This window comes from Myripristis murdjan, chromosome 10, assembly GCF_902150065.1.
Source record: "Myripristis murdjan chromosome 10, fMyrMur1.1, whole genome shotgun sequence".
Classification (NCBI taxonomy): Eukaryota; Metazoa; Chordata; class Actinopteri; order Holocentriformes; family Holocentridae; genus Myripristis; species Myripristis murdjan.
Window position 1 is genome coordinate 2,320,167 of NC_043989.1, and position 23,833 is coordinate 2,343,999.

General features: G+C 44.1%; 1 protein-coding gene across 3 annotated transcripts in view; it reads left to right on the plus strand.

Annotated features, from left to right (window-relative positions):
• The first annotated feature begins 2,379 nt into the window (after nt 1-2,379).
• Nucleotides 2,380-23,833, plus strand: part of abca1b (ATP-binding cassette, sub-family A (ABC1), member 1B) — a 65,603-nt gene continuing 44,149 nt past the window's right edge. For 2 of the 3 annotated variants that reach the window (XM_030061358.1, XM_030061361.1), the window contains exons 1-6: nt 2,380-2,489; nt 4,561-4,664; nt 7,416-7,509; nt 13,609-13,750; nt 14,115-14,233; nt 23,158-23,279. In XM_030061358.1, coding sequence (XP_029917218.1) covers nt 4,599-4,664; nt 7,416-7,509; nt 13,609-13,750; nt 14,115-14,233; nt 23,158-23,279 — 543 coding nt within the window. In that variant the 5' untranslated portion in view covers nt 2,380-2,489; nt 4,561-4,598. Of the gene's footprint in view, nt 2,490-2,602; nt 2,724-4,560; nt 4,665-7,415; nt 7,510-13,608; nt 13,751-14,114; nt 14,234-23,157; nt 23,280-23,833 lie in introns of those variants that run through there. The other variant, XM_030061360.1, reaches the window with a different exon arrangement.

Here is a 23,833-nt window from a genome sequence, read left to right on the forward strand (position 1 = left end):
AATGAATTCCTCTCAGAACTCAAGTTTAGGGAGGTGGACAGTGTGTGTAACCACGTCGGGTGTGTGTGTATGAGTGTGTGTGTGTGTATGTGTGTGTGTGTGTGTGTGTGTGTGTGTGTTGTTGTTGTTGTTCCTTGTGTTGAAACCTCATCTTATTTCTGTCAAAAACATGGGGAAAAGCATGAAAATTACCAAGAAATGAATAAAATGATACATGAAAATTATGCAAAAAAATGCAAAAAAATTAATTGAATGAAATTTTTTAAAAAGGTAAATGATGTGAAAACCAGAAAAAAGAAAACATTTTTCCTGTAACATAATAATTATAATGATATTTTTCTTGACATTTTTCCTATAATAATTTTTAAAAATAATTTTCTAATCTTTCTCTCTTAAAACAAACTGGTCATTTTTTCTTTCTTTCTTTTCTTTTCTTTTCTTTTCTTTTCTTTTCTCCGCTGATGTCCAGGTCATTTTCTTGTTTTGTCCTGATTTCTTGTCATTTTTTGGGGTCACTTCTCGTTTTTTTTCCCCATGTGTCCTCAGCCTCCATGTGTGTCCTCAGCCTCTGTGTGTGTGTGAATTATTTCAGTTTCTTTGCTCCTCCTCTTCCTGTGTGACCTGGTGGCTTAATGTTATTCTATTTTTTTATTTATTTATTTATTTTCTAATGGATGCCCTTGTTACCTCTGACCTGGTACAACAGTTGAAAACTCCCCTCTCAGGCTCACAAGGAAATGAGCAACTTAGCAAGAAATGATCTGAAAATCTAAAAGTTTTATTTTTTTGTGCAAGAAAATAACATGGAAAGAGAAGAAGAAGAAAGAAAGGAAGGAAGGAAGGAAGAAAATGACCTTAAAAGAGCAAGAAATAGAAAATTAAAAATATTACAAACAGAAATTTTAAAAAACTTGGGAAAATGTCAAGAAAACTATAATTATTACAGTTACCTAAAATTATGTTACAGGACAACAACATTTTCCTTTTCTTTCTTTCTTTCTTTCTTTCTTTCTTTTTATCTCATTTTTTTCCTAACTTCTAATTATTTTTTGTCACTTGTTGTCTTTCTCTCTTCATGTTTTTGTAAGAAACCAAATGAATCTGCTCAGGTTTCAAACTCTACTCTAGTAGGAACTGCAGTAGTAACAGTAGTAGTATTTGTAGTTGTACTCGCAGTACTGCAGAATGGTACTCAGATTACTTCCTGCTCAGCTCTGCTCGCGCAGCTGGATGCCAGTGGAAACTTTTATTGTGAAACAGCGTCAGTGTGGTTCAGAGCTCCGTGACCGACAGTAACCCCAAGTTACACACACACACACACACACACACACACACACACACACACACACACACACACACACACACACACACACACACACACACACGCCGGAAACAAACTGGGTTGACCTTCAAAATAAAACGCAAAAGTGATGAGATTTGGGGAAACAAGTCCTGGCATGAACTCAAACTGAGGCTGTTGCTGATGTCGGACTGAAGTGAGTCTGTGACTCTGCGCGCATATTTAATATTTTTCTATTATTTCTATTGTTCAGGGTTTGCATCATCACCACCCCCAGGAGCTCATGACACTTAAAAGGACATTTGTCTATTTGCGTGATTTGACTTTGCATTAAAAAAAAAAAAAAACACAAACCTTAAGAGACTTCCTGCAGACATTTTGCAGCTGATTTCCTGTATTTTACTTTTCACTTCGACTCAGTATCTATTATCTTGTTGTTGTTATGTTTATTGTTTTTGCTCTTAGTTTGATCTGCATCTCTCTCACTTTGTCACTGAACAATATTTTAAGTCTGCAGTATGTTTGAACACTGTGTATGGATTAGTTTGAGAGCAGATTTGCAGTCAGAAAGGACATTTTGGCAGAAAAAAAGAAAGAAAAGTAATGAACAAAAATTTAGAAAAATGGAAATGACCTGAAATCAAGCAAATAAATAAAGTCCTAGGGGAAAAACACCCGAAAATTTGCTTCTAAATAAATACAATACATAATAAATACAATATATAGTAAATGCCTAATAATAATTATAAATAAAGTTACCTTTTTGTAGCCTTTTACTTCTTTCAAATTTTTGGTTCATTTCTAACGACATTGCGCTTTGTCTCTATTTTTATTTTTTTATTTTTATGAATAAATGCAGCCCTTTGTGCACTGAACCCCCGGACATCTTCAGTCCACGCAGATTTTTGCTCTTTTCTTTCTTCCCAACAAAAACAAAACCTTTATTCGGGGAGACGCAGAGCGGAAGTGCTTTGTGTTGCTGTGTGCGGCTTGACGCAGCGGATGTGTGTGCGTGCGTGCGTGCGTGCGTGTGTGTTTGTGTGTGTGTGTGTATTAAAGCTGCAGGGGAGAGCAGAGGAGGAACAGATGCTTGTAAAAAGACGCAGAGGAGGAGAGAGCCGCTCCGCTCAGCCTGCGGACCAAACCCTGATGTGACTCCCTGTTTCTGCCTGCGCACCGCAAACTCCAGGTACGGACTACTTTCTCTCTCTCACTTGTTGCTTTCGACATGATTTTTTTTTTTTTTTAATCCTGGGGGTTAGCCGCTGTGCGGGTCCAGGTGCGGGCAGGACGGCTCGGCGTCCCGTCTCCAGACTTCGCTGCGGGACGCATGAAAACCAGGCGAGCCAGCTGGCCAGAAAACTCCAAAAAACAGACAAATAATTCAAATTACCAGCTTTTCATACCAAGAAGTCCCGTTTTGGTGAGCGTTGTGTTGTTGTAGGAACTCCTGGGTGGTGTTTTTTAAGAGCATTCTTGATCTGAAACCCCGCAAAAACCGCACGGGAACAGCTGAGAGGAAACACGGTGTTCACTCAGAAACACTTCGGGGTTCATGTTGAAGTTTAGAGAAGAGAAAAGTGTAAGGTGAAGAATACCTGCGGTTAAATAATATTTTTTTAAAAAGCTGTTTGTGTTAAGTCACAGGGGCTTTGTGGTGGTACAGATATTTATCTGAACATGGAGAGTAAAAAAAAAAAAAAAAAAAAGCTTTTGGAAACTAATTTGGGGTTGATGTTAAGGTTGAAACGTGCAGAGGAGGTTTTTGTTCGTTTGCTTGTTTGTTTGTTTGTTTCCGGGCTGAAGTTTGTAGTTTGTGTCGGGTCTCATCAGGTTGGATTGAGGGGAAAAAAGGACAAAAGGTTTAAGAACAGAGAGCGGATGCAGTTCCTCCTCCTGCCATCGGCGGCGCTAAGACAAACATTAAAAAAGAAAAGAAAAACACAGATTTTTACATAAAGTAGCTTTCGCTTTATTTTGCTCTTCATTCTAAGAGAAATTGTTGTGCAAATCAATTCTTCACATTTTTTGAAATATTTTTATAATATTTCCCGTCAGGTAATTTTAATTATTTCTATTTTTATTGGTATTCAATATTAGAGAAATTATTAGTGCAATTTAATTCCTCATATTTTTAGAAATATTTTAATAATAGTACTTATAAAGTAATTGTATTTATTTTGTCTTCATGTTAGTAATCAGTCAGTAATGAAAGCATAGTGGCAGTTCAGAATTTAATCATCAAAGATTTAAAACTGTCAGTTTAAAAACCACAGAGTGGATTTTCTTGCAGGTTTGGTGTCTCAAAAAGTGTGTGTGTGTGTGTGTGTGTGTGTTAAATGCTTTCTGATCAGTGTTTACCTGCTCTGTTACACACTTGATCTAATCATTTGAGGGATGTGTGTGTGTGTGTGTGTGTGTGTGTGAGGAATGGGGGGGGTGGGGGGGGGTATGGTCCAGGAACACACACACACTCTGTCTGCCCACTTTGCAGTCACTTCACACCACTTCCTGTAATGTAAATGAGCTGCAGGACGGTGATCAAAGTGTGTGTGTGTGTGTTGGAGGGGGGTCACAGACAGTGTGGTGGTAATGTCTGGATGGCTGTGCAAATGCAACACACTCACCTTCATCCTCCTCTTCCTCGTCTCCACTCGGACTCTTCCTTCATTTGATGTAATTTTTTTTTTAAATTGGCAGTAATTGGTGGCAGATTCAGGACAAAAATTTACGCCTTAAAAAACCACCTTCTTCACATTTCTAAAGTTCTTCTCCTAATTCCTTTAAATCTAGTGTCACTTAAGTCCATGATTTGAAAATGCTCCACATTTTCGGGCATGCAGAGACAAAAAAGCTCAAATTGAAGTGGAGAAGTCTATATCTGTTTTATGTTTAATGGCTGAAAAAGGTGAAATTTAACTTGATTTCCTCACAGAACACCTCCCATCAGCAGCTTCAGCCTGAAAAAAGTCAAACCTTTGTTGAATAATTTTTTTGGTGAGAAGATGTGTTGATTATCTGCATCTTACGTACATGAGATGTCAGCATCGGCTCAAGAGGAGCCGTATCGGTCAAAGTCTGTTTGAGAAACGCCTCCGTGTGAGGAGGAAGATGTGAGGAGGAGGAGGAGGCTTGTCAGCTGCAGATAGAGCGGAGCTGACCTTTGACCCCGGCACCTTTGAGCCGGGCGCTGACTGGCTGAACCTGCGAGCGTCTCTCTTCTTTTACGGGTCTGAGCGTCTGTGTGCCTTTCATTTCAGCCGAGGCCATCGCCGGAGCAGAGCCCGTCCGGCCCGACATGTCCGTCTTAACGCAGCTGGGCCTGCTGCTGTGGAAGAACTTCACCTACAGACGGAGACAGACGGTGAGCCGCCGCCGACGCCGCCTTTAGCCAGGAACACATCTAGAGCCAGAAACCTGAACAAGAAAGCAAAAAGCCTTGGGTTGTTGCAGATTTTTGAGAAGTTGCAGTAACTTTATAGTCATTTTTATAAACTTAACCAACTTGAGCTGTTCTTTATAAATTCAAGATCTGTTCATTTGCCGGTTCAGACGCTTCAAGAAAACCAACCAGAGGTGAAGAGCGTGTTTGATCGCTTTAAAAACTTAATGAACTCTTTTATAAATTCCTTAAACCGGAAAGTTGTAATTTGTAATTTGAGTTGGATTTTAAGTTTGTTTTTTAACAGACTGTCAGGATCTCATAATTTGCTGGCTGTCCAGTTTCAGAAGCTTGGAGCGAAATCAAATCATTGCTGTAACTTTATAGTCGCTTTATAAACTTTATGGAGCTCTCTGCGCTCCTAACATCTTGTAATTTCTTGCCGTTATCTAAAACAACCAGCTTCAGATTTTGTAAACGAGTTGTTTGCCGGGTCGTAAAAAGCGAAGCGGCTGTGGTGAAGAGCACGTCTGGCTGGTGACCGTAAACCTCAAAAGGCTCCATAAACTCCTGAAATCAGACAGTTTGTTTTCCAGATTAAACACACAGCCTTTAAATAATAATATTCTGAAGATGCTCAAAGCCTCTCTAATAAATGATATAATAAAGTTTTGTAAGTGAAGCAGGCACGTAAACTCTTGCGAAAGCTTTCAGTTCAGGTCTTTGTGCTTTATTGACATGGAAGTTAAGGAAAGCGATGCCAACATCTTAACACAGAGATTACAGGTCATATCTGTGTGTGTGTGTGTGTGTGTGTGTGTGTCGATATAATGACTGTTTGTACTCACATTAGTTTCCACACAGTCTAACCAGGGCTGGGTGATAATGGTTGAAATCAATATGAAGATAAACAAGGTAAAGAAACAAACAAAAAATAATCTGCCAGTAGAATGAGATAATCCCATTTATCATTTTCTTGATCCCAGTGGCTAATCTGCCTTATTCTGCCTTGTTTCAACATAAATTATATATATATATATATATATATAAAAAATCCTAAAACAAGTGAAACTGCCCTGGCAACAAGTGTGGGATTATCTCATCCCACTGGCAGATTATTAACCTTGATGGCAGAAAAACAAGATGGAAAAACTGAATAAGGGATTTTTTTTTTTTGGCAGTTTCAGTAGTTTCAAATAATAACCTTCAAATATTTCATACCTGTATTTTAAATAGTCTCCACAGCAGAATTGTGTCAGAATAATCCCAAATCGCCTGAATTCAGACTGTGATCTGTCTTTGTACATTCTTGTGTCTTTCTGAACTTTTATACTTTTATAATCTCATAATCCCTGCTCTGTGGTTGCTGCCGCCGGCGTGCAGCCTCCCTCCCTCCTGTCACTTTAAACATCTCAGTTCGTCATTAATTACCTCTTTAATCCGTCGGGTGGGACGGTTCGTGTTCGACCGAGCGTCGGGCTGCGATGCGTTTGAGGCCCGCAGGCGGCGTGGGATAAATTCCTCGTGACTTTACAGTAGGATGTGGACGTGAGTGCAGATACCGCTGTTTTTTTTTTTTTTTTTTTTAAACGCTCACGTCTGCGCGCCTGCAGTGTAAAAACCTCAAACTGGAGCTCGACTCGCTGGGAGGATTTATTATTTTTTTTGCTCCAACAATGATTATTTCCTTTTTCCATTAAACGTATCACTTACTTTTCATTTTCAGAGATTTAAACCAGTTAAAGAGAAAGCACAAAATAAGGTTTATGTAATGATGCAGGGGAAGGATTTAATGAGTTTTTCTTCTTCCTGCTCCTTTTCAAACATAATTTCATTCCCATTAACCACAACCTCTTCTTCTTTTTTGTGGTTGTGCTGCGTTCAAAATAAATGGACAACCAGCCAAGTCTGATGGGAAGTGATCAGAGTCCAAGGAGCGAAGAAAAGGAAGACATTAAATAGAAGATAGACCCGCATTCGGCATCCGTCATTGAAACGATTCCCCGGTTATTGACATTTTAATCAATGAATCGACTAATCGTTGGCCTCGAAACTCGCCTCGGTCGTCGTTTTTTAATTATGATTTGTGTTTTCCGGCTCATTTATTCACGCCGGTTCTCGCTTTTTTTTTCACATTTGACACTTTTTTGCTTCGGTTTCACTTCCTCGCTCGTCTGTATTGCAAGCAGCCGGCGGGAAGGAGGTCAAAGGTCAGAGCCTCGGTGATAATTGGTAATTGATGTCGTAATGCTCCTGCTCTTCCTTGAATCATCTTGTGAAGATAAAGAGCTGCAGGGAATCTGCAGTTCTCTCTAATCATCGTCAATAATAATAATGATTTTTCCCCCCTCCCTCCCTCTCCCTGCCTTCCGCCTCCTATTAAAACTGCATGAGGGGAATCGGCTCGGCGAGAGACAGGCTGACTTCCTGTTACTGCGAGGGGCCGATCGAGTCGCATCGATCGGCCCCTCGTCTGTCGTTCATTATGAATGAGATCCTAAGAATAAAGAGCTGAAGCTGCTTCCTGCTGCGTCGGGCCGCAGAGACGTTTTAGACGAGGCAGCCGAGAAGCTTTTAAAAGCTCCAGACTGTGTGGGACGCTGGTGCTAATTGTGTGTGTGTGTTTGTGTTTCTGTGTGTGTGTGTGTGTGAGTGTGTGTTGGGGGGGTAAAGTAGACAGGCCTAATGGGTTTCCACTGTAAACACTCACACTCTGCCCTGTTCCCCCTGCAGCTTCAGCTCCTGGTCGAGGTCCTGTGGCCGCTCTTCATCTTCTTCATCCTGATCGCCGTGAGGCTCAACTACCCGCCGTACGAGCAGCATGAATGTGAGTCCGACCTTTATTTAAACGCCCCCCCCCCCCCAAAAAAAAAAAAAATCAAGGTCTAATATCTGAGTGGATGCGGCGTCTCCAGGGCGTTGAAGTTAACCGGATGTTTCGCAGATCCAGATCAACACTGAGGTCTAATCAGCTGTTCTGTTGTCCCAGAGTCAACATGGCTGCCACGTTCCATTCAGACAGAATCAAGCAATTCCAGTGAAACGCTCGTCCTCCCATTCCCGGGACGGGACGGGAGGACATTAATATTGATTTGATAATGTTAAAACACAAGTCAGACTTTGTCGTCGCCTTCCTGACTTATTTAAAAAAAAAAAAAAAAAGAGATGAGAGGAAAACAGAGCGAGTGAGAGCAGATAGAGCTAATGAGAGAGAGAGAGAGAGCAGTGGTGGTCGAGCGAGCTAGAGAGTGAATGAAGAGAGGGAGCAGTGGTGGTGAGAACAACACAGAGAAATAAAATTTTAGTTTCTGTTTTTTTTTTTTTTTCCCTGTGGGTTGCGTCCTAAAGATCAAACACGTCTGATTTTGTCTCAGGAGTCCTGAAGCGATCAATCAGCACTAGAACTGAAGCAAATTCAGTCTTTGCCTTAGTCGTAGTTGTAACTCACCGGAGAAACCGCCCCGTGATGCGATTCAGATAATCTCTTGAGACAAAATCAAAACGTGTGAGATAATCTGTGATGGAGTCAGGAAGCTTTGGTGAAAGAAATAAAGAGCTCAAGCAGGACGTCCCATCACCTTCCCACTGTCCACCTCACAGCCACTGGTCGGGCTTTGTCTTCCATAACACCCCCACTCCACACACACACACACACACACACACACACACACACACACACACACACACACACCATCCCCCACAAACACTCACACACACTCTCACCAGCCTTGCAGCACTTGAGCTCTCAGCTGTCAGGTCTTTGTCATTCAGATGAGCTGGAGGCTGTTGTCAGGTTGTCTGATATTATCAGAAGGTAAAATGCAAATCTGAATTTCAAATCACGGTGACAATTGCAGTGTGTATGTATGTGTGTATATGTGTGTGTTTGTGTGTGTTTTAAAGTCACAATTATGTAAAAATGGCCTTTTTACCTCATTAGCTGAGTCTCAAACCCAGATTTTTATTTATGTTTTATCTCAAAATGCCGTTATTGTTTATCTGAAATGTGCTGTTTTGTAGTGTTGAGTTAGTTTGTGGTGTAGCAGCATCACACAAACATCTGTCGCAATCTCTTCCTAGCTGATCTCCCATTGGTTTACACTTTTGAATAGTCCCACCCCCACACCGCCGCTTCAGCGTCCCACCTCAGCTGGAAATACGTTGAATCACGGCCACGAGATGCTCTCAGAAAGCTGATGATCTTTAAATGAAAATTAAATTCAGCAGCAACATAAAAACATGCCACAAGGCGCCTAAACTACATAAGAGGATCCTTTCTAAATTTAGCAGCCGGGCCGGATGTCAGCTCTAAAGTCAGAGTTAACCCGATGAAGCGAATCGGTGTGAAAAGCCACATTACCGTCACTTTTTGCACATCCCTCGCCTCGTTTATGGCTCACGGGCCGCGTGTTTTTGCGTTGAGGCCAGGGTGCATGCTGGGAGGATTCCTGTGGTGGTAATCAATGTTCTGGAGAAGGTCCAGCTGCCTCTGATAATCAGATTTTATCTCGTCTTGTATCTCGCGGAGCATCGCGACCCTTGCACCTTGCATCCGCCGTGCAGAGAGCAGATTTTCATTCAGTGGAGCGAGAGAAGTCCGCGAGGTTTCTGAGGACATTCTGTAATAGCTGCAGCTGTCAGTCACTTAATGGAAGTGTGATTGGCAGGATGTGAGTTGTGCTTTAATGACTCTTTATTATCTCGCCGATTATTGGCCTCGCAGGAAGTTTCAGGTTGAATGAGCCGCTGCGATCCAGATGAAACCCCAAATGGAAGCGATTTAGCCCGTAAACTGAACCTCCGCAAACAAAATTAAACTTAAGTAAACTTAAAAGTGTAAACTGGAGAGTAAATCCCTCTGGTTTTTACAGCGGCGGAGCCCTCCCTCTTTGCTGTGTTGATTTATCAGCACCCTTTATGGCTCTTTTTAGCGTTTATGGGGCTCCTTTATGACGGCTGTAATCTCACTATCAAGGGCGTCCATGTGAAAACCGGTGAAGGTCACCGAGCTCCGTCCAGGATCGATAATTACATAATCGCATATTTTCATTCCATTAAACCAGAAGCTCGCAAAGCCACAGCACTTCCATGAGGATTTTTTTTTTTCCTGTGTTATAATTGGTTTGGGTTTATTTAGCCGCGAGCTCGGCTTTTTATCGATCCGTGGGAATTAATCAGATTAGTTCTCTAATGCGTCTGTTTACATGTATATTTTACATTTTGGGAGTTCAGGTTGATCTCGGGTGATGTCAGAGAGCAGAGCGAGGTTCAGCTCCTGGGTCTCTGACGTGACGAGCAGCCAATAGGAGCGGGAACAGCAAAGCGAGCGAATCCCCCGGCGTCTCCGAGGCCCGCTGGCGTGCACCGAGCGACACGGAGACACATTTCCATTTTTCTGTTTTTTGGTCCAGAACCGGAGGAAATGACAGACGAATTCCTCGCTGAATCTGAAAAAAATGTGTTCCAGATTTTTCTCGTCTCTGCAGCGTGACGGAGGGAAAAACACCGTGTGCTGCTGGGAAGCTGGTCCTCAGAAATAACTTTTCATTTTCAGCTATTTCCTGCTTGAAGCTCTGGTTCTGATCCGTCCACGTGACCGCGCGTCCTGCCGGTCACCCAGAGGAGCCAAACAGCAGCAGGACAAGCTCACCTGTGGAGCTTTTACATCCACTGTTGTGTTTTTAATTCCCTATCTGTGTGGGCAGATTATTTTCACATTTTGACAACATAATTAGTGTAATTATCTTGTGATGAGCTCCATATTTTGTTCCAGTTTGAATTATGTTCAAAATCCAGAGTTCCAGGTGAAACCAGAGTCATCCCAAATGGGAATCTGGACACCAAAACAACACAAAATTAGTGAAAAGTTCAAAATATTAAAATATTCTGCAGCGTTGATGCATGCAAGCTGGGAATTAGAACAAGGACAATGTAGTAAATAATAATAAATTTAAAAAAGAGTAGGAATCAGTGGCAGCAAGATACAGGAGCACATCTGCATGACATCATCGGCATCAATAAAACATCTGCATGACATCATCGTCAGCATCAGCATCAGCATTACCATTCACCTTATAGCCTTCCTCCTCCTCCTCCTCCTCCTCCTCCTCTTCATCATATCTGAGTGAAAAGCAGCGAGTTTCTTTCTCTTTCTCAGCTGAACCTTCCTGGCACCGCCTGGCGCTTCAGACGGGCCGTAAATCAGTCGGCGTCAGTCGCCGCCGTCCGCCTGCGCCGTCACTCACAGGAAGCGCGTCGTCTTCCTGTTCTCCTGAGAAAAGCAGAAGCACTCGCCGCCGAGCGCTTTCGGTTCTGCAGGAGACGTCAGTCAGGCAGGAGAAATGCCTCTGCTGTGATTCACTCAGCATGTGAGGCCGGGCGTGTTGAAGCCCGTCCCGTCCCGTCCCGTCCCGCCTCGCACCGGCCGAGGTGTCGCTCCGCAGCACGAAACCCAAACCACCGCAGAACAGAGGAGAACAGGGGAGAACAGAAAAGAGGAGAAAAGAGGAGAAAAGAGGAGAACAGAGGAGAACAGGGGAGAACAGAGAACAGGGGAGAACAGAGGAGAACAGGGGAGAACAGAGGAGAACAGGGGAGAACAGAAAAGAGGAGAAAAGAGGAGAAAAGAGGAGAACAAGGGGGCGATGTGAGGCTCCACCTGTGAAGCAGCTTTAAGACATTAAACCCAAATAGAGCGTCAAACTTTAAGTGTTAGTTGTTGCTTTTATTCTGGAATATTCCCTATTCTGTCGTGTTGCCAAAGCCAAGGGAAAGATTCGTAACCAGATTTAAGAAATTGAATTTATCGCCGTAGAAAAGCCCCTGTGGTTTCATCCTGGAGCCAAAAAGCTCGACACGTTTTCAAGATTTTTGTCAGGACTGAATCAAATGATTCATTTTTATGATTGAAAGTGGGAATTGTCCTGATAGGAAAGCCAGGGCGGTTTGAGAGGAACGTGAGATGAGCAACAACAGAGATGAGACAAGCCTGTATCATGTCACAGTTTTTGCACAGCCAGTCATAATGCAGCTTTTACTTTCCATCATATCACATCACAAATAAACTGAGTCCAGGGAAAAGCAGGAAATTATCACAACAAAGGATTTTTTCAAAATTTTACTTTATTTCATGATTGATTTGTTTATTTATTCATTTATTTATCTGTTTGTTCCTTTCTTTCTTTATTGACCTCCTCCTGCATCATCCACGTATACACACAGAACTATAAAATGCTGTTTATTCTGCCCAACACGTTCCTGTCAGACAAAATGTTCCCTGTATCGCGTCATTTTCTATCCGTTTTGTTTTTGGTCGAGTCCTGTTCTGTCTCGTTTTGTTTCGTTTTGTCTTGTCCTGCATTTCTCTTGGTCCTCTGCCTCCACACATGTAGGCAATGTAAATACTGTCAACTAGTAGTAAAAGAGATTAAAATCAAGCATCATCCTCAAGCAGTAAATCCTCCTGGAGGAGAGCAAAGGTTGTGACTGGGTGTGAAATTTGTCCTGACAGAAAAGCCAGCGTGCTTCCAGAGGATCGATTAACGAGTTCATCTTAATATTTTACAGAGGGAGGCTCCTGCCAACAGGAATACAGTTTATTTGCAGCATATCTGCGTCCTGTGGTCCCACAGACGTGAGCAGGGCTCAGTGATGAGCCTTTACAGTCGCTCACCTGTAAAATCCCAGATGAACGAGTGGAGCTGCACGTTTATCTAATCGCTGTTTGGCCTAGCAACAGGCCCGTTGGCAGTCTTAAAGGTTTAGCTGATAGCAGGTTTGCTTTTACACCCGAAGAGCCGCGGCCTCCTCGGGGGCAAAGGTCGCGCGCTGCGGTTGGGCAACCGCCCCCCCCGATTCCTCCGCGACGCGATAAAGTGCGGAGGCTTCCTGCGGGACGGCTGCTGATGAAGCTGCTCTCCTGCAGGCTGATAAGACAATCTGCCGCCCATCCAGGCGTGTCCCGCCGCCCCTCTGCCTCTCAGTGTGGACAAGATGTTCCCGTAAAGCCTGCACCAAGCAGATCTGAGCGGGACGATAACAGGACCAGGGCAGCTTGACTCCAGATTTCAGATTAAAATACGCCCGAGGCGGCTCTTTCTGCCTCTGCTCGTCGGGATGGCGTGTGGCCGCCGTTTGTCCACATCGCAGCTTTTAAATTATAACAGCTCTGCTCTCCACCAACACCTTAAAGTCACTGAGGGACTTTTGTTTTGAAAATCCACTGCAGCTCAGGATTAGAATCATGTGATGTAGTTTGGTTAAAAGAACCTGAAGAACTAAAGAAATGTGAGAAACAAATCATCACAATGCTGAGCTCTGATTGGCTGACAGGAGCAGGTTCTCTCATTCAAATTCAAGGTGAAGTTGAGGTGCGTTCAGGCAAAACATTTTGCTGTTTTTTATGGTTTCCACGTTGAGCGATGCCTTTCCTCCGAGCGACAGAGGCTCATTTCTCCTGGGTTTCAGGTGTGCACCTGAATCAGCCGAGACATTTAGCTCTTAAACTCTTCACTGTTTTCGATAAGTCACCTGTGCACCTTTTAGGTCTGCACAAACGCTTTGAGTACGAATCCCTCCACACTTGGTTCATTTTATTTTGAAGAGTGAAGGCAGAGAGAGTGGTGTGCAGCACGTTTGGTGGATTAAAGGCATTAAAACCAGAACCTGCAGGAAAGAACGCGACGCGCGGCTGTTTCTGTTTAAATAAACGCTGAACTCTTCATTAAACATCTGTGTGTGTGTGTGTGTGTGTGTGTGTCTTTAAACAGAAGCAAATTGTAATTCCGGTTACAGGACTCGGGAAGAGCAAGGTGCCGGCTCTGTCAGGGTTGTGGGTTCGACTCCCGCTGCAGACCGTTTAGATGAAAGAGTGTCTCAAGAGCTTTTCCATGACGTGACATCACTTCCTGTGTCTCCATGCCCGCAGGTCACTTCCCCAACAAGGCCATGCCCTCGGCCGGCACGCTGCCCTGGATCCAGGGGATCATCTGCAACGCCAACAACCCGTGCTTCCGCAGCCCGACGCCGGGCGAGTCGCCGGGCGTCGTCGGCAACTTCAACGACTCCATGTGAGACACGTTCACACACACACACTCATCCTGATACACACCCAATCCACCGCGGCTTTCATCAGCATCAGCGAACATCAAGATTCACTTTTTGAAAAATGACACTGATAATGTGACGGCTCTGAAGCCTTTTACATGCTAAATCATCATTTTACTGAACTCACGAAAACATGATGAATAATTACATGATAAAACAGAAAGTGCAGCTAAATCTGAATGTCATATGAGGTTTTGAAGAACGTCCACCTCATGTAGTATTTATTAATGTGACAATATCAATATGAGCCCTGTAGTCGTGTGTCCATCCTCAGTTTTGAGCGTCCTGTCATGTCATTTTTTTTAAATTTTATTTTTGTTCTTGCAGAATTTCTCGGCTCTTCTCGGACGCCAAGAAGATCCTGCTGTACAGCCAGAACGACAAGAACCTGGAGGGCTTCAAGGACCTGGTTCAGGCCCTGCAGACCCTGCAGGCCACCAGAGCGGGTACGAGACACACACACACACACACACACACACACACACACACACACACACACAGTCTGAGTGAGACGCTGTTAAAATGTGAAATGAATGTAACTTGTTTGGAGAGGTGTTTGTTTCTGAAAAAGTCCTGAAACAGGTTCAGTTGAACAGGAGAAAGAACACCCCGCCCTGTTCTGAGAAATGTCCCTTTTCTAAAGCCTGTGTCTCTATTTGGGATTATTTATGACGATTTAAACTCTTTTTTTAGATGATCGAGCTCAAAAATGGGGAAAAATCTGCCAGTGGATTTTAGCAAACTGGTGGTTAAATGTTTTTTTTTTTGTTTTTTTTTCCCATAATGCACTAAGACTGAAACTGTAAAGAATGTGCAGGATTTAACAACATTGAAGACGAAGTGATTTTGTTAAGTTTGACATGTTTCAGTGAAAAACTCCTTCACATGAAGTCCCCTCCTCCTCCTCCTCCTCCTCCTCCTCCTCCTCCCCCCCCGGCCGGCTTTCTGCCTGACTGAGCGAGGAGGCGGAAAGGAGCTTTTCCTCAGATTCCTCTCCTTTATGTGTGTGTGTGTGTGTGTGTGTGTGTGTCGGGGGGGGGCTTCTCTTGCCTTGTACCTGCTCCGACACGCCGCCGCTCCCTCGCCCCTCTCTGGTAATGAAGACGGATGGATGTACACTGCAAAAAGTCCAACACTTACCAAGATTACTTGTCTTATTTCAAGTAAAAATGTCTAATTTCTAGTCAAAATGTCTCATTACACTTAAAATAAGAACAAGCAAATTTTCACTTGTTCACTTGTGTCACAAGTGAAAATTTGCTTGTTTCATTGGCAAAATTTGTTTCTTGTTTCAAGCTAATTTTCACTTAAAACAAGTGAAAATTGTCTAAAAACAAGTTACTTCTGAGGTGATCATGTCTTATTTTAAGTGTAATGAGACATTTTGACTAGAAATTAGACATTTTGACTTGAAATAAGACAAATAATCTTGGTAAGATTTGGACTTTTTGCAGTGTACCTGGCTGCTGCTGCTGCTCTCAGAGATCCCTCCCCCTCCTTTCTCACCGTCATTGCGTTCCCGGGTGAAACCTGGCGGCGTCGGGCTGTGCGCAGCGGCGGTGGCGTGATGGGACGGGATGGGACGGGATGGGAGAGGCGGCTCGGCCCGGGCAAGTCGCGGCAGGTTGTCCGCTCCGCTGGAAACACTCTTGACTTTCCCCTGTCATTGTTTCACTTCCAGAAGCGTCTCTCCCGTGTGTGTCGGTGTGTGTTCGCAGGCCTCGCAGCGCTTTGCAGCAGATCGCTTTAATCAGCTGTGGTGACGAAGGTGATTCGCTCTAAAGCCCCGCAGCCGACGTCCAGGCTCCAGGCGCCACAACTGGAGCCAAATATGTTGTTTTGCGAGTGTCAGCAGTGACATTTAGGCGTTTATTTGGCTTTTATGCCTCTGGGGAAAACTGGGAAAGTCCTGAGCCGCTCTCAGGGGTGAAAGGCCGTTTGGAGACGAGCAGCTAGTCATGTCTGTTTTTTTTTTTTTTTTTTTTCCCGATCCGCTCACCTGGCTCCTGGTGTTTACGGAGTGTGTGTTTGGTTGACTTGGCCCAGGTTTGGATTTCTTTGCCGTGACTCATTTTATTACGCAGCCATGTGGAGGCATGAGCGCTGATGCAACGCCACTGAGCGCGACCCGGGGGTTCACAGTGCGCTCAATAAATGCCAGTGTAGCACTTTGATCACACACACACACACACACACACACACACACACACACACACACTGATAAAGCACCTCCTGATCACGGATGCTATCACTATCTGTCCTTATGTAAGCAGCGGAGCCATGTGTCTGAAACTTAACGCACAAATTCAGCTGAATTTCCCTTTAAGAGGAATCCATCATGACAATATCTGTCCGTCGTTCCCTGACTGATACCTGCATGGCAGAGGTTTTTGATAAGCAGTCATCGGTCGTGTGGATTTGATGAGTAAGCAGGTGAAAATAACAGATGAGCCGCAACAGGCAGCTGCATGTGTTTACTGTGAGTCAGCCTTTAAACACACAGGAGAACACAGCGCTGTTACCATGAGTGTGTGAAATAATTACTCATACACACTGAAAGCATTTCAGAGATAGTATACGCCGCAAAAAAACATGACTTTCCAAACGCATAATTACAATCTGAATCTTTTTGCCAATAACCTAATTATCATGTCCAAAATCCAAGATGATCTCTAGTTCATATCACAGTGTCGTTATAATATCAATATATCACCAGGCCGCTGTGTCCTTCTAACCCTTTAAAGCCTGAACTATGAAAGAATTGGCAGAAAATTCCAATTTTTTGAAATTGAACCTTTTATTTAGTCCTATAACAAAATGTAAAAAAAAAAAAAAAAGATTTTTCAAAAAATATGTTATTACATACGATTTTTCTGTTGTATCATGTATGACAGTACTTGAAGTGCCAGTGGTCCAGGGTGAACAGGGGAAGTGTCCAAAGCTATACAACAGTATTTTGGTCAAGTATTGATTGAACTAACGGAATGTGTTATTTGATAACGTCTATCATGTATGATACAAATGACTTTATAGGGTTAATTAAGATTTTTTTTTTTTTTTTTTTTTTTTTTTTTTAACGGCATATTTTGTGGCGCATTTATTGGACAGTTTGGTCGCCTGTCGTCCTGCCAGGTGAGAGAGTCAAAATGAGGCCGTGTCCACGCTGAGCTGGGGAAATACTTTTAAAAAAGCAGCTTTTATTCTCTGTTTTAGCCTCGAATCCACACCAAGCCGGTGTTTTCTGCCCATGGAAACGGAGCTTTTCGAAAACGATCGCCAACCAGAATGTAAATCTGAAAACGTTCCGCCTGATGTCTCTGAAAATGATCCTCGTGATCTAGAGGAAGCTGCGTAGGCGCTCACATGTCCCGTCAGGGGGGGGTTGGTGTGTTTTCGGGTGTTTCCGTGTGGACGTGATTCTGTGGACGCACGGGCAGAAAGGCTCAGTGTGGCCTGCACTTCATTTTCTTCTCCTTCTACCCATAATGCCTTGTGTGTTTTTGGGCTGGTCCTCAGGTTTACACACTGAAGTGAAGCTGGAAAATAAACCAAACTGAACATGAGAAGCTCAGAAGTAGAATCAGAAACACTTTCTTGATCCCTGAGGGGAAACTAGGTCAGCCAAAGTTCTCAAGAGAAAATATATTATAAGTGAAATTATAAGAAATATTTTAAAAAATAAGAAATATAAAAATGTGTGCATTGCAGAAATATATGCAGAAAAGAACATATGCAGAAAAGTTTGAATGCTGTCAAAATTGGATTAATTCAGTTCCTTAGGTGCATGAATTTTCCACTTTAGCCGCTTGTAAGAAGGACATTCCTACAAAGCGCCCTCATCTGTTGCCCGGCTTGTGGCTCCCATCCAGAGACGGTTCAGCGGGAAATCAAACGAGGTATTCAAGCTCGCGGCCAAACCTCCGCGGCGTCTTTAATGTCAGCGAGGCTTTCCTCCTCTCTGAAAAGGCCCTGCCAGGTATTGTTATCTCCCCCGAGCGGCTCTTTCCTCCCGCTGGGCTCGGCTCTGGCGGCTTCACGCTGGGTGTCACTCGGTTCAGGAACGCAGCTTCGCCTGCCTCCCGCCGAACGTCGCCGCGTGGCGCGCCGCAGCTGCACAAATTGTGGCGGTCACGTTGCAGGGAGCTGGACGGGCGGCGCGGCGCGGCGCGGGGCGGGCGGCTGCTTTTTGAACTTACAGGATGAAATGCGGTGGATTTGATTGTGGTGACTTTGCTGCAGAAATCCTGGCCTCACTGCTTTAGTGTCCTCGAGCAAGACACTGAATCCCTCCCAGCTTCATGCATGCGGTTCTGTAGTTTGACTGTGACCTTTGACCTTCTTTCAGATTAAGTGGAAAGTTCAGCTTCCTTCTTTGGGATCAACTGAGAATGACATTGTTGTCGCTCTTGTGCAGCGCAAGACTTAAAATAGACTTTATCCTCCACACATCAGTGCACATAAACATTTGGAAAGTTAATTCAAATATAGAGTTTGTAATTATTAAATAATCAATCAATCAATCAATCAATCAAATTTTATTTATATAGCACCTTTCAAACAAATGCGTGATATTCAAGGTGCTTTACATCTTGATTGACAAATAAGCATAAAATAAGAAGTGAAAGGACAAGGAGACCGATGCACACTCATAAAATATGGTTTAAAAAAAAAAAAAAGATTTTAAAACAGTAAAAACAGCAATACAAGAAAACAAAAAACTCAAGAATAAAATACTGAATAAAATATAAAAACAATATGAAACGATTTGAAACAATAAAGACACAGCAATAATAAAATAACTCAAGAATAAGATACTGAATAAGATATAAAAACAAGATGAACTAATAATGAAATAATAACCCCTTAGCATTAGACCCATTTTAGTGAGGGGACAGAGGAGCACATGAGGCCATTCCCATGTTCAGTTATATGTCATAAGTTATTGCAGCGATTTTTTTGTCTTGATACCACTTGTTACACAGATTTTGTGCACAATTTAACCACTTATGACCACTGAGGAATTCATAAAAATGGTCAAAAATCCCTCAGAAATTCCACATTTAGACACTAAGACCTCGAGGAACACCACAGAAAAATTCCTGCTTTGATTTGGTGTCAAAAATTTGGAGATTTATGTGAGAGTATTGCATTTCTCCTGTGATTGGATGTTGAGCGTTGTGTTGTGGAAATGTGTCAGAAACTGGCCCTCGCTGTCCGTCCAGCTGGAGAAGCAGAGCTCCTCTGAACCGCCTCGCTCTCTAGTTTGTGTCTGTAAAGTCTGATGAGGCTGTGACTCTCCTAGAGGTCACTGGAGGTCATTTTCTACGGCGACGTGGCTGCCCAGAGAACCCATTTTCATTCAGAGAGCTGGAGGTCAGAGGTCAAGGGGCCCTTTCCAAAATAAGAAGAGTGTCATATGATACCAGCATTTTCACCGCAGCTTTAAAAGTGAGAGTCTTCGGCTTCAGGAAGACAGTAAAGTCAGCGGCTGAATGAATGGATTATTAGTTTCATGTCTGTCACCTCATCCAGGACTTTTAATGTTTTAATCATTTTACACAGAAATTGGTGACTATTGATGTAAAATCCCCACAGAAATCCTGCATATGAGCGCCCAAACAGACTTTCTTTAGACTCCACTCTGCGTTTTCTCTCCCTGTGTGAAGCGAAAGAGTCCGGAGCATGAACTCGATAAACCATAAACTTGTCGAGGACAGGAATTAGCAGGAATTACCTGCTGCTGCTGCCTCAGACCCGGACACACTCAGGTGTCCCTCTGAGGAGATTTGCCGCCACACGCTGAATTTCCAGGAGCCGGGGGGCTTTCCGGGCCTTCAGCGGCGGCCCGGCCGTGATTGAAAGTGACCCGCCGCCCTGCGGGGGCTCGCCGAGGAAAACGCACCGCATTTTTCTGGATCATTATCGCTGACTTATCAAGTTTAGCTCCATGCTAAGGTATGCAAGTGTGGCGGAGGCGGGGGGGCCGGTAATGTACATAATTTCGAGGCCGAACAACGGCTCTAGTGACCTGTCGCTAATGCTAAGACCTGCTGCGGGTCAGCGGGCAAACTCTGTCGCTAATTTGCCTCAATTCCCCCGGAGCCATTTGATGCCTGTAGATTGCAGACGTCCAGAGGAGCTGTTTGAACCGCCGTCGCTCCCCGCCTTCCTCTCCTCACTTCGTCTTTGCATCAAAAGACTGTTCACCCAGAGAGGGGACGGGCGGGAGGGGGGCTTCATGTCCTCACGTCTCAGCAATCGTCCACCTTCCACCTTTTTTTTTTTTTGTCCCCGCACAGCCCCCCTCCCCTCCCTTCTTCTCGGCCTTTGAAAAGGCTCAGGAGGAGAAAAGGAGCTGTGAGGAGCTGCAGACCGTTCTGCAGAGTTTCAGCCGAGGAGGCGTCGAAATTCTCACTTTCTGTCTCTGAGCTCCTTTTATTTAACAGCCGCTCCCCTTTAGGGTCTCACAGGCCGAGTGTGAGGAGACGCCGCCGGGACGTTCTCACACTCGCAAAATCAGAATCTGTCCTCTTGGAGAGGGAAGGTTTTGGTTCAGAAAGTCCTGCAGGTTCATGGCGCTGCAGTAAAAGAAGACAAGAAAAACAGGAGCCGCTCGAGTCAGACAGGATTCCTTCTTCTTTTTCATGCTTTACTTCAGATTTCAGTTTCATCATTTCAGCTCCCATCATGTTTGTTTGTTTGTTTTTTTTGTGCATGAAGCATAAACGAATCAGAACTTGGCGGTATAATTTGTTTTGGGTAATGGGTTTAAAAGCCGCGCATTAAGACCTGAGGAAGGGCTCTCACTTCCTCACATCAACATGTCCTGTGGTAAAACTGCAGTGGGCTTCTGAGAAGCCAGAGTGAAGAAAATACCAGTCTGTGCATTTTGAACCGAAGTAAAACAAAACACTGAGGGGACGTGAAGCCCCGCCTCTTCCTGAATACAGACAGAGCAGAGGAGGAAGCAGCTCCGTTCTGTATTAACGCTCCCAGGTGGAAACTGTGACTCTGATGTAGGTTTTTGAACAGAAGGTGATGGATTGCTTGATCCTCTGCTGGTCAAGGCCTTGAAAGGCTGACGTTTTACAAGACACAAGGTTTTTGAAACAGTAGAGGAACATCGTGCTCAGGGTTTCCCTTGGAGGTTGATTGTTTTGCTCAGAAAAGATGAAATAAGCAGATATAATATGTGCATCTTTACAGAATATCGCATTGAGGTTTGCATGTTTTGGATGCTGTTAGGAAAAAGAAAAAGCAGAATGATATGAGCAGAGTAAACAGGTGTAAGTGTCTCACTGTGGAGTGACATGATCTCAGAGTGTAAAATGCATCCGAGTTCATGGAGGAGCTCAGGTAAGGAGGTCAGGTCAGTTCACCTGAGCTTCGCCCAAAGCTGACGTGAAAACTACAAATCAGCGGCACATGGATGTTAGTGCATGTCAGATATCTTCGCTCGTAAACTGTGACATGGCCTGTCTGAAGTCGCTCCTCTCTGGCTTCAGCTTGTGTTTGCCTTCTGCCTGCAGCCAGAGCAGGAAGCTGTGACCTACTTCAGCTCCCGTGTGAGCAGAGCAGCTTCAGGACGTCCCGTCACGGCCAAACCTGCCAGCCGGCTGCTCAGGTGTTGCTGACAGTGAACTCAGGTTGTCTTTTTGCATTCTGACCAGATCGAAGTCAAGTTTTATTTAGCCAACCTCCCTCTCCAGGTTCCTGTCTCAGTTTTCTTGGAGGATTTTCCCAAGAACTTTCCCATTATTTCCGTCTCCTTCTGAATAATCCATGAAGCTCGGAGGCGGGGATCTGTATGGAAGGAAGAATTGAACCGTGGCTGATTAATGTAATCATAATCCCTCCTCTGTAATTTAAGAAGTGCCTGAATCTGCCGTGTCAGCACTTGTGTGCGCCCACGCCACCAAGAATCCCGCCTCTTTCTCCTCCGTCAAAAAGCCGAAAGGTGAACCTAATCAGATCCAAATTCACATTCTTCAGATTGCTGGGCGAGTGTTGTGTCCTTTTCCCTCTGGAGGGGACAGACATGGTGGTGAAGTGCACTTGAATGCAGCGTTCGCCCCGACATCACAGCACAGTCACACTGTGTTGTCATGAACGCCGTGTGAAGGCGGAGTGTGTGACCTCCCATAAACCCGACGTAAAGTGCAGATTTATCAGCAGGGGTGTGACTCTTCTCAGCGTCACATGTGCGTCAAATACCGTCAAAGTTTACGATTCGTTATAAAGTGTAAACGGCGTGAACCGGGGCTTTTTGAACTTAGCAGTGATTTTGCCGCCGGTAACCTGATATTTTGCTTAAAGTGTTAAATTGAGTCGTTCCTCAAAACCGGAGCAAATTCACTCGGTGTCTTTCAAAGGCAAAGAAAATGAAAAGAAAATTTGCAAAAATCAATAAATAACTAAACAGCAAGCAATAAAAAAAATAAGTAAGGCAGGGATGCTACGATGCTAAGTAATGGTGTGTGGGAGCTTTACTGCACAATATTTATTATTGTCAATCTGGCCTGTGCTGATACATACAGCTTCTCTTGTAAAAAAAAATAATAATAATAAATAAAATCACAGGGATCATCATACATCAGCGTTACAGACGAGAACACATCCTGAAAACTAAAAATCGCGGCTTTAGATCGTCGAGTAATTAGTAAAAGGTCAGAGATGCTTGTTCTTGGTTTTGGGTTTGTGGCAACACGTCGATGCTTTGATGTGAACACGCCGTAACTGTGAAGATTTGAATTTTTCACGCCAGTTGAAGGATGACGAGGCCTTTTATACGCCAGAGGTTGGTGGAAGATTCCACCGACCTCTGGCTCGATGCACGGAGGAAGGGAGCTCCATTCAGGGACAAAAAAAAAAAAAAAAAACAGGTATAAATGTTTGATTGTTCGCTCAGAAGTGTGAATTAAACCTGAGCGTGACATGTCTGGGCAGCGCTGTGACCTTCACACCGGAGTCGGAGGCGGCGCGTTCCCCCGAGCCGTGCATGTGCAGCCGTGCAGCGCCGCGTGTTAAAACTCGCATCGCAAACGCACAGACGACAAAAGACACCAAAGAAATCACAGAGGAAAGGGGGCCGGCGGGTCTTTGGTCAAACAATCCCCAAACAAAAGTTGTGTGCGTTTCTCGGTGCCGCACCTGAGTGGAAAGTTGGTCCCGTGAACAAGCGAGGGCACGCTCTCCGGGGCGCTCGCCGCGTTTCAATGGGACAGAAAGCCAATACAGGATTTAAGGCGGGAGGAATGCAGGCAGAGAGCGCCGGCGTTGGGTTTCTCTTGCTTTTTTGTTCGAGTGATTTGTGTAATCTCCCCGTGTGAGAGAAGCGGTTTTCAAACCTCAGGTGTCGTTCTTCCCACAGGCTTCAAGTTGAAGGACTTCCTGCACGACAACGAGACGCTGTCCTCCTTCCTCCTGCAGAACGTGTCGCTGCCCGAGAACGCCGTGCGCCGCATCGTGGAGGCCGACGTGAACCTGGAGCGGGTAAGAGTTAAGAAGAGGCTTCGCACGAGTCTCCCAACTCATCGCATCGTGAAAACACTCACCACATTTTACACACAACAACATTTTACACCACCCTTCAAAAAGTCTTAAAAGGCATTAAACGTATTAATCTAAACACAAGGCCTTATTTGGTGTTAAAATGTCTTTCTTTTCATTCTTCGTTCTTTCAAAAGTCTTAAAAATACAACAACAGAACGAGAATCAGAAATATTTTATTGGTGATTGATTGGAACAATGGAATAAGCTTATTTTCCAGAATCAGCAGTTGTCAAACGTGCGGTCTGCGGACCCTCAGGGGACGCTGAACGAGTTCCACGACTCGCCTTCAAGGACTTTTCCCTCATTTTTTCTCCAAAGCAAAAAATTATGAAGGTTAACTTCAATATAATTCACCAGAAATGACCAGTTAGACAAAGTCAAAGAGTGGAAAATCTTCCCAAAAGCGGTGCACGCTGCTCTACATCTCAACATTAAATTAAAAATTACAAATGCACCCACAGAAAAAAAAATGTTTGGGAAGCCCTGTCGTAGAT